Genomic DNA, 11,081 nt, shown 5'->3' on the forward strand with positions numbered 1-11,081 from the left:
CACACACACACACACACACACACACACACACACACACACACACACACACACACACACACACACACACACAGTGGAGAGTGTCTAGGTCCCTAACTTAGCTTCATGGTAGGATCTGCTTGGCTGTCATACCCAAAGTTCTCGCTTTACCCTCTGGTGTTCGGTGACATGGCCCCTGAGAAATTTGTCGTAATGCTTCAGTAAACAAACACACAGACAAACAGCACAGGGTTAGATTAGTGTAACTGCACAGCGTCCAATCAGGAGACTTCTACTAGATCAACAGACACCCCTGCGTACTTTTAGCACATTTACTTTGTCTGAAAAATTATGAAACTTATAAATTGAAAATAATGTAAAATTAGCAAAATTTCAAATTAAAATTCATTAAATATAATAAAACATATTTTGCAGTTTAAAAAAAATCATAAATGATTGAATAATTTTTAAAATACTTTTTGAGAATCGGAGCAGTGACTCTGCAGACTGCGCAGTAATTCTGGTAATCGGCCCATAGAAATGACTTGATTTAAATTTGGCAGGTGTCCCGATTAGGATCACGTTCCCATTAACCTCTCTGGAGCGCTTCCAGTACGGCTGCTATATTTAGATTTGTGAACATCTCCGTTTACTATGAACAAAATCTTTGCAACTGTTTATTTCCGTAAAGACATCAGAATCAAATATCAAGTGACACTAAATAGGATGAGAAAGGTCACCGATGTATTACAGTTATTGAATCAAGAACGCGCGAGAGTTGTCTTTTAGTAGAAAATAAATAAAAACAAACACAATAGAAACACTGAACGAGTATTTTTACACATGCAATATAAAATATTAAGTATAAAGAAGCCAAAGCAAAAAATTAAAATAGTCACAAAAAAACAGGATGATTATTTGTGTTTGTGAGAACATATTGTGTCATTATATTTATTTATTTATTTATTTATTGTGAAATAAAAACTTCCAATAGGAAGTATATTTAGTGTCTGCAGGACACATGTTGTCCAGATGCTTTAGTATCACCATGGCAACCAAGAAAACAGAGCTTTAAAATGAGTAGTATGCGCTGTACTTTTTTCTAAACATAACCAAGTCTTCAAAATCTTCTTTTTTTTCCACAGAAAACGTAGCATTATGACGATGTTTAATATTTTTAGTATTTTAACTTGGAAACTTCAAGTAGAAATGCAAAAACCTCTGACATAAATGACGCAAACTCTGGTCTTTGGTGTGAACCGTGTGAACACTTCAGCACCCAATCCCCCCAACTTCCTGTTTCTCCTTTTAATTGTAGAAAATATTCATTTTGTGTAGATATATCAGTACATATGAGACTGTGCAGCTGAAAAATTGTGCTCAGTCAGAAAAATAAGGAGTGGAAATTCATGTGCAGGCATAAAAGATAAAAAACAAACAAAAAAAAACCAGGAGGACAATTTGTATTGAGAAACATGAATCAGTAGATTAGAAGTCACAAGTGTTTTGCAACCTGCTGCGTTGTATCGGCCAAGACAGCTATGAGTCACACCAGCCAATAAAACAGCATATTAAAATGTTCTATCATACCAAGAAAGCTTGTTGTGTTTTCTTTAGTAACATGTGTCATCGGTGACCTTTTATTTATTTATTTGGTGTCCGTCAGTCTCGGGACATTCTCTTGACCCCAAAGAGCTGCCTTGGTGCTTCTCATCAGCTGGAGGATCAGCAGAAAGCTCTCCCCCTGTGTTTCCCTGCATCGGTAAACACAGAGCTGTTTTACTGCAACTTGAGACATCACGGCTGGGGAAGAGGGGGGGACTTGGGTTAGTGGGGCAGACGGTGACGAGCCTGATGTATCCCACTGCTTGGGAAAGTTTAAAAGAAGGCTGAGTCTGTGCACTCCACTCAGCTCATCACTGGATTAAAGAAAGAGAAAGACTCAGTGCCACGCTTGACTTCCTTGTGAATGTGCTGTGTTGCATGTGTATTATTGAAGCGCCAGGAGGGGGCTACTAAAGGCCAACTCTTTTCATGTCCCCTTGTCATCAGCATTGGACAAAAAGCAGCCGGTGGCAGAGATGCTCTCAGAAAACAGAGTCATGTGATGAGCTGCACGGCTGCAGAGACACGCACACACACACTGATTCTTTACTGTTGGCGTACCGCGCTCTGCTATATAAGGAGCTGTTTTTTTGGGTCACTCAGCTCGATGGAGAGTGCACACAGACGCTCTGGGCTTTCTGGAAACCAGTGTGAAACTGGGTGGCAGGTTTACATGTGAGCCACAAAGTTTCCATTATTTCACCCAGATTTCCCCTGAACACATTCAAAGTTAAGATTTTTTCCAGTGCTGCAGTTCATCTCGAGCAAAACATTTAAAACCGTGATTCTAGATCTCGTTCATTAGTATTCATTAGTATTAAACTAATACTCCTCTAATTTTGATGTATTTCTGATCATATGTGAGCTTTAAGATCTTAAGTAGGTTTACTTAATCATGTGTAATGAATAAACATAAACCACTAAACCAGTGTCAAGAGCCATCCTTAACCCTCAAGCGACCAGGCTAAGAATATCCAGATGGGATCACTTGTGACTTATCAGGAATTCAGTTGTTCATGTACCAAACAAGGAACAAATTAACAAAAAAAGACAAATTTGCAAGGAAAAAGTAACAAATTCTCACATTTAAAAAAAAAGAAAAAAGAAAAGTGGTTTGTTTGTTTGTTTTTAACTGAAAAATTGCAAAATGTTCCTCGAAGGAAGAAAAAAGAAAGAAAGAAAAATGCCAGAAATTCTCAAGGTGAAAGCCACAGACTTACGAGGAAAGAAATCACAGGTTCCTTCTTTTGTTTTAAAATTTGTGAGAAAGAAGTAACGAATTTTATAAGGAAAAAGTGACAAATTCAAAACGAACCCTTTAAAGCAAATCGTGTTCTGGCTTTTCTTTTTCCCCACTGAAAAACCAAAATAAATTCCACAATATATTTTGTAATTATTAACTTACAAAAAATGCCCGCTGTAGCAAATATGATACAAATGAACACTCATATATGCAAATTAATATTTCATTTATTTTAAAGACCAATCGGAAGGTTCAATAAACACTCAGTTCTCAAATGTTTCTTTTTGCAATTATTTCATGGTTAAGGCTTTAAAAAGTTTTTAAAATTTTACATCATATTTTCTACAGGAATACTTTCTTGTTAATATGAAAGCCGATAATATCAAAACAAAGGAACCGTATATTTCCACAATTTCTCTACATGAAACGAATGTAAAAGTTGTGAAATTATTGTTCGGACACATTTTGACCATAAGAAATTGTCATAACAGCACATGCCAACAGACGACTGTGATGGTAAATTAACCCACATTCATATAAAGGAGATTATATGGATTAAGTTTAAAAAAAAAAAGCTTTGTTTAGTGTCAGAATGTTTAAAATAGTCTCAAATCCAACATGACAGGAATTGTTAGCAGTGCTAATGGACGTTAGACACTTGCATCAGGATAAGCCTTGTTAACAGGGACATGTTTGCAAGACCAAAATAAATAAACTAATGGTGCTTTTGTCCCTTACTCATATATTTTACTCTTACTGATATATTTTATTTTTCTAGATTTATGCTAAATATGGTCTCCAAGAAACCCTGGGAACAATGTGCTGCAATACAGTCCTATACAAAAGATGATTAAACAACAACAATCATCCAAACATTAAAGACAGCTGCTAATTTTGCAAGCTTTGCAGATTTTTTTATTTTAATTTTTTTTATTTGACTACTGGTGGCACTGTTGAGTCGGTGATGGTAACAAATGGGGTGCTGAAAATATAAAACAAACAGATTTTATTTTATTTTATTCGTTTAGGAAACTTCTACACTCACTTATATTCGGTTGCTCTAACTTGCGTGACCCAACTGCCCTGCTGGGATTGTCCGTCAGCAGATCCTCTACTTTAGCCAAAAAGAAGCACAGCGAGGAGAGGTTCCTGCCGAGGAAATGAGCAGCCACAAAGCTGGATTATTGATCCTAGCAACATGGGCTTAGCAACCGCAGCTTGTTTGGCAGATCCACTTGCAGGCGACGGCGCTGCAGGGCGCTGCCGTCTGACTCCAAGATGCCGCAAAGTTGACGCTCTGCTCTGCTTCTGCGGAGAGCGGTGTCACGTCGATGCTACTCTGGCTCTGTGTGGTTTGAAGGAATGATGGCACTACGCACACGTCTCATTTTCTGTTTGGTTTTAGGTTTCATATGTACACTTTACATCCTGCAGGCCTCTCAGAGCCACTCTGAATCTTGGCAGCAGTTTTTCTTAGTGGAAATCTTGAATGTTTGCTTTCATATTCACAGTTATTGCATTGATTTAGTTTATTTTCTCTGCCTTTTGATGTGTATTACACATGACATAATAGGGCCAAAAAGGGAGGAAGCTCCCAGGAGAGGATGGGTTATATTACAGAAATGTCACAAATTTATGAGGAAAAGAAACTCACATATTTGAACTTTTTAAAAAATGAGTTAATAAATAAACTTCCCAGACTGCAAATTTATCATTATTAAGACATAAATTGACAATTTAAAAAAACTAAAAAAAAACCTCAAACTTTAGAAGAGAAAGAAGTCAAGTGAAGCATAAAAAAGTAACAAGTTATTGAGGAAGAAAGTCACGATTTTGTGACGGGAAAGAAATCACACATTTAGGGGGGAAAAAAATCAGTTATATGAGGATGAAAAGTTTTATAAAAACCTTTTTTAATAAGTCCCTGCAGACTTGTAGTCTGAATCGCAGTCTTTTAGGTTAAGTATGGCCATAAATATGGAGAATAAAAGCGAGAGCCTGCCTTCATATTCATTAAATTCTCTGTCTTAAAGATTTTCTTGTTTTCCTCAAGCATTTTATTTAACATAACATAAACATAAATAAGACAAATTGAGACTTGTTGGCTCACAGAACATATGTGAGCGTGTTGAAATCCAGTGATGTAATCTTCATGTGTGGTAGCTTTGTTTCCCAACATCACCTGTAAGTGCATCCCAAACCTCTGGTTTGATTTTCACGTGTAGTAAACTTGACAGTGAGTTTATGTTCAGATGAAATAACGGCTGATTAGAGGCTTGAGTGACAGACGTCTGCTCTCTGCAGCTGCTGACATATATCCCCATCGTCTTTTTTAACTACGCCGCTGTTTGCCCAGATGATGCAGGAGTGAGATTCCTGCTGAATGTCAGGTCAGCGGGGATCCGCGTGAAAGGTTGTGCTGGATTCGCGCCAAGCTGCTGTTCAGATAAAGCTAGGCGCGGCCGCATTTAGCCCTACATTTGTTGTGAAACTTAGTCGTCTTGTTTCCGCTGTTGGGTCAGCTCCGATCATCACATTCACCACCTGTGACTGATGCTCAGCCTCTTTGCCGTTACATAATCCTCCTTAACAGGTTTGTGCAACATTTAGCAACAGCACGTTTATGTGGTTTCTTTCCTGGAAAGGAGGAAGAATTCCTTTAGTGTCAGATTGTAGACAGGGAGATGAAAAGAGACTGCTTGTTCTGGGCGTTTGTGAACCTTTTGTTTTCTCTTTGCAGCTCGGTGCAGAACAGCGAGCGAGGGAAGAAGATCGGAAACGCCATGATGACAACCAGTCGCAGTGTAGTCCAGACTGGGAAGGCAGTCGGTAAGGCAGCTGCTCAGTTAAACCCAGATCAGACTGTTACCAGTCAACATGTCATTAAAGTGCAAACTTTGAGCTTTAATTCAGCTTTCAGTTTGAGCCCCAAAGAGATGACAGTACAAGTGAAGTAGGCCATCATTAGGCTGAAAAATAAATCTATTAGAGAGATCCAACAATGTGGCACATTCCTAAAAAGCAGACGGGCTGGCTCAGCAACACCAAAAGGCCTGGAAAACCACTGAAGTGGATGATCACAGAATTCCATGGTTCAGAAAAACCTTTTACAAAATACAACCAAATGAAGCACTTTTGAGGAGGTATGCATATCATTGTCAAAGGCAAATATAAATACAGAAAGTTGACAACAAGGGGCAAAAAACACCAGTTACACTCAAAAACAGGAACGCCACATAAGACTTGAAAGACTTATGGCAGGAATGGGGAGCTCCAGGCTTTCAAGGGCCAGTGTCCTTTAGATCTCACCCTGGGTCAACACACCTGAATCAAATGATTAGTTCATCAACAGGCCTCTGGAGAGCTTCACGACATGTTAAGGAGGTAATTTAGCCATTTAAATCAGCTGTGTTGGATCAAACACACATCTAAAACTTGCGGCCCTTGAGGCCTGGAGTTCCCCCACCCCTGACTTATGGCATGGAACCAGGAAATGGAACCTTCACTTCAATTTCAGCTTGCTTTTATTTATGTACTGCCAAATTACCACAAGAGTAGCTCTCAAGGGAATTTATATTGTAAGGTAAACACCAAGCAGTAAAGTACAAAGTGATAATGAACCAAAGCAAACCGCAAAAGCAACCCAAGAGTTTCTAAAGGGTAAAGAAACTGAGTATTCTTCAGAGACTTAGTTACCTGATCTCTGTCAAACACAGCATGCTTTTAAGTGTTTAAATACAAAACTGAATGAAGTTTTATAAAAAACTGTAGAAACACTTACAGACCTAGCTGTAACCATGACTTTGCCCTTATTAAGTAATCAAATGTCTACTGTAAGAAATCGTTCTGGTGTCACTGTAGGAAAAACAAAAAAGTAAAGTGAAATTCTCTATTTTCCACTCTCAGGTCAGTCAGTGGGAGGAGCATTGACCAGCGCCAAGACGGCCATGTCCACCTGGTTCTCCACATTGGCTCAGCCGGCACCAGCATCCACCCCAGCCTGTCCTGAACCTGCCACTGCAGTCAAACCGTGACAACTGACACCCCCGGAAATCCTCATTGACTCTGTTTCTGTGTCATCCTCTGATTGTGAAGCTTGGGGGCCGACAGAGTGAGCGCTAGTTTCATGAAGGATAGTAAATCTCTATTCAAAATCAAATGAGAGCCATCTGAAATATACAGCCATAAGTTGGTGTTTCTGGCACTTTTTTCCAGCATCATATTTGCGGGGCGCATCCCAGACAAGGAGGCAGACACTGCCTTTGTGTTACCTGTACAGTCCATAACCACTGTGAGGCAGAGACTGCCACTGCTTTTCATCAAAGCCAGAAAATTCAGCAGGTTGCATTATTATGTCTGACCGCCTCTTTCTCACTGCTGCCGTTTGTATTGCTGGATGCTTTCCTGTGAGACACTAGAGATGCTGTTCTGGGGTTTGCAGTGTTCACTCTGTGCTGCATATCTATACAGTTTGTCTAAAAAGGTGACTATTTTGCTGAGAAATGACATTAAGTAAAATATATATAGAAAACATAAGTCACAGCATTGAATGGAAAAGCATGATCTGTGGTCCCTTGAAAGTTTTAATGGTACACATTTTGAATGCAGTCTGGATCCCGTTTACCCGTCCCCTGTGGTAACATTGTGGTTAATGCAGTAACAGCGTGAAATATAACGTATCACTTACAACAGCAAATCAAGTGGTAATGAATCAGAATTATTGTTTTTAATTTAACAGGACTGATTTAAAGTGAAAAAATCAAAACAAAAACTTCTTTATAATAGTCGCTAACATCATCAAATTTAGCAAGCTAATGCTACTTTTTAGCTAGCTTGAGAAAAAGAATATTATAAGGAACATTATTGATTGCTTGATTTTTTTTTTTAAACAAATAACAAACAAACAAACATAGCCAATGAAAAGTAAGTTAAAATTTCTGTATTATTTAAAATTTTTGATTTACTTTTAAGTTGAAATTATAAGATACCCAACTTCAAATGTTGACTCCTCTAGAAGCTAACCTGAAATTTTAATTTATGGATAGTAAAAAAGTCAGAAACAAGCTTTCCTAGAAAACATGCAGTTATAATGATTGACATTTTTTTGAATATTGTTTTTAAAAAGAGAAGAATTTAATAAGATGAGTCTAACATTTTTTTTAAGCAAAAGTCGTCCCCCCCAAACTAAAACACACAAGAAAAATGGCTAATGTTACTTTACTTTTCAACTAGCTTACAAGTTAAAAAAAAATGTAATTGTAAATGTAAAATTAAATTTCAGATTTCTTTCCTTTCAGATGGAACTTCAGACTTCTAAGTCGTTGTGATAACAACATTGTGTTTATGACTTAAAGTTTATGGACCTTTAAATCTTTAAAATCTTTGCAAATGTAGGAACTAATATGTGAACACTATTAACATGACCATAAGACACTAATGTTACAAAGAGAAATGTTGGTTTGATGTGACCATTTAAATGAAGTTAACCAGTTAACTTTGTTTGATTTTTTTTGCTGCTGTTACCAGAAAAACAGACTTTTTTTTTTAATGGCAAATGTTAGCTTTAGCTAGGTAACAGCTAAAGAAAAAGCTGGCGTAAAAAACCCACCAATGTTACTTAAACTGGCTTAATTTGGCTGTTCCAGGATATTTTGGTGAGGAGATATAAAATAATAATTTTATTTTAGACAATAATGGGAAGGAGTCAAAAAGGAGAAAATGGGAAGCCTTTTTTTAAACTAACTTGTAGCTTAAGTTACTGAGTCCACTGTATTGTTTAGTATCAATTATTTTTACATGTAAATGTTTTTATTTGATTTACATTTTGTCTGTTTTGTGGAAATATGTAATTAAAAACGGTATCAAATTGAATAATTATTTTCAGTTGACATTACTTGATTAGTCATAGCTCTAGATTTGATTCACTCCTACATAAACATTACAATTCCAAATTTCAAATCCTGAACACGCTGTTATGATAACACCACAATGTTATTACAGAAATCCTTGTGAACCTAATGTCTGATTGTGATGAAACCCAGCTGTGTTTGACAGGGTATTGTAATCCCTTACCTAAGCCTTTTTGTACTTTACTGTCAGTATACATGCATAAATATATTTTAAAAAGTATATTTGAAGATGGTAAAGCAGACAACTTATTTATTTCTTGTGTAACTTGTTGTCCCACGACTATCCATGTTTTGTTGTAACAACACTGGAAAAAGTCCCAGTCTGTGGACCACTGTGTATTTGCACAAAGCAGCTGTTATATCTTCTTTTTATGGATCTTTACCTTGTATAACTGTAATTTTGAGGTGCTTGAAGGATCTTTTCCCTCCATGCTACAAATACTCAACAACTGTTGGATTAAAAGTGGTCCAGTGAGCATGCTCTGTCCAGTCCAGTTTTACAGTTTTTGTTTTCTTCTTCACGCTTCTTTGGACATTGACTCATTTTCTGGTGTTTTGATTTAGAACTAAGTATGTTAAATTGCTAACTGTAAAGAAAAGCTGCTTTTTTAAAAAAATCCTCTAATGATATATTTTCATTTTGTATTTAAGTATATATATATATGAATGTATTATGAATTCAGATTATTTTCTTGACAGATGCTTTTAATGTATTGGAGAAGGACATCGGGTTAACTATATTGCTGTATTAAACAATCAAAACAAAAACCCACCAGACTTTTATTTTTAGCATACACGGGAGCATTTATTTTCCTTTATCCCTCTGGGTTTTTGTCTGGGAACAAATGTAGGTTAGTCCCCCACCCCCCCTACACAAAAAAAAAAAGCGCTGGTGTGTGAGTGAGAGAGGGGGGGGCTGTTGTTGTGGTGGCAGCACCACATGGCTTGACAAAAACACAGCAGTGTTGTCCGACAACTGCACGCTGGCATAACGGGAACTCATGAACCCGACGACCTTGCATGTGGCTTTACCCAGAGACAATCAGAAATTCACACCCACCGAATCCCTCCTTCAGGGGAACTCATTTATGTTTTTAAATGATGCCTAATGATTAGCAGAAATCTAAAGAGAAAACCCTTAGTTCCGTTTCTGGTACATAAACATCTATGTTTGTGTTTTAAGTTCAGTTATTACCCAACTATTTCACAAATGACAGCATGTTTCCACTTTCAAAACCTTTCTCCAGACTCATTTCTCACCATCCTCAGTGGTGCTTGTCTATTAGAATATTTCTAATGCGACATATTGGGTTCAGATAATTTCAAAAAGTAAACTAAATGACAAATTTGTCCAAACTTAGTGCTGTTGGGTAAGTCCTAAACTCCTGAATGTAAGCCTCAACATTACTGTTTTGACCATTTTTGGAGCGTTAAGGCATCAAAAGGACAAACGAGAATTCCAGCTTATTCACTCAAGTTCGCTGAGGTGAAGCCTAGCAGACATCACTTGACCAGCTTCACTTTTCAAATTGGCCGCACCCGACCCCAGCATCCACATGGATTAGATTTACAGTTGTAATGAAGCTAAAAAGGTTTCCCCATATCTATAATCATGTTTATTCTGCTGCAAAGTTGGGCAGTTTCACGTGAAAAAGATGTGTTGCAGACTCCAATTACTGTCTGCAACACATCTCTGTGGAACAGGGGACTTGACTCAGCTAGTTGTACTCCTATATAAAAGCAAGGTTGCTGATGAGCTGTGTGATTTTGCAGGTAAATCGCTGTTGTGCAGCAACTGTGTCACTATTTGTGGAAGAACTTCTTTCAGATCTCGAAGGTTTTGGCTTTACTCTATGTAAGTTGTTAATGTAAAATAGATCGCAAGAGATAAACAAACAGGGAGTCTACTTTCAGGAACGTTTTTGGTATGTTTTTTAATAAATTAACGTTCATTCAAAATACAGTGCCAAAGGAATATGATGCAGCCAAACATGCTAGTAAGGTTCGTCATGAAGCACCTGTGCTCATGTTTATAAAAAAAATAAAATAAAAAAAAAATAAGTAGGAGGAAGACCCCTTCCCTCCTCTAACCCCACCCCTCTCCACTTTCTGCTAGTGGTTGGCGGGACAGTTTCCTTAGCAAAAAATCCCAAGGCCAGCCCGCTCCTCTCACAACCAATCAGCAGCAAGATTCCTCGATATTCACTTCGGAAAATGTAATTCAATAGGGGGAAAAAAAAAAAGAAAAAGAAAAAAAATATACCCACAATCACACTACAGTAATGTCTGATATTAATTTAAAAGACAAAAAAAAAACAAACCCTAATACAAAATAGACCTGGTTATTT

General features: G+C 37.4%; 1 protein-coding gene across 1 annotated transcript in view; it reads left to right on the forward strand.

The window, feature by feature from the left end:
• Positions 1-7,977, forward strand: part of avl9 (AVL9 homolog (S. cerevisiase)) — a 23,928-nt gene extending 15,951 nt beyond the window's left edge. Inside the window, exons 15-16 of the mRNA XM_005730401.1 lie at positions 5,565-5,653; positions 6,731-7,977. Of these exons, the coding sequence (XP_005730458.1) occupies positions 5,565-5,653; positions 6,731-6,858 (217 nt within the window). The 3' untranslated portion in view covers positions 6,859-7,977. The remainder of the gene's footprint in view (positions 1-5,564; positions 5,654-6,730) is intronic.
• The last annotated feature ends 3,104 nt before the right edge of the window (positions 7,978-11,081 follow it).

The sequence above is a fragment of the Pundamilia nyererei genome, unplaced genomic scaffold (assembly GCF_000239375.1).
Source record: "Pundamilia nyererei isolate P.nyererei 1_Seehausen unplaced genomic scaffold, PunNye1.0 scaffold00037, whole genome shotgun sequence".
Taxonomy (NCBI): domain Eukaryota; kingdom Metazoa; phylum Chordata; class Actinopteri; order Cichliformes; family Cichlidae; genus Pundamilia; species Pundamilia nyererei.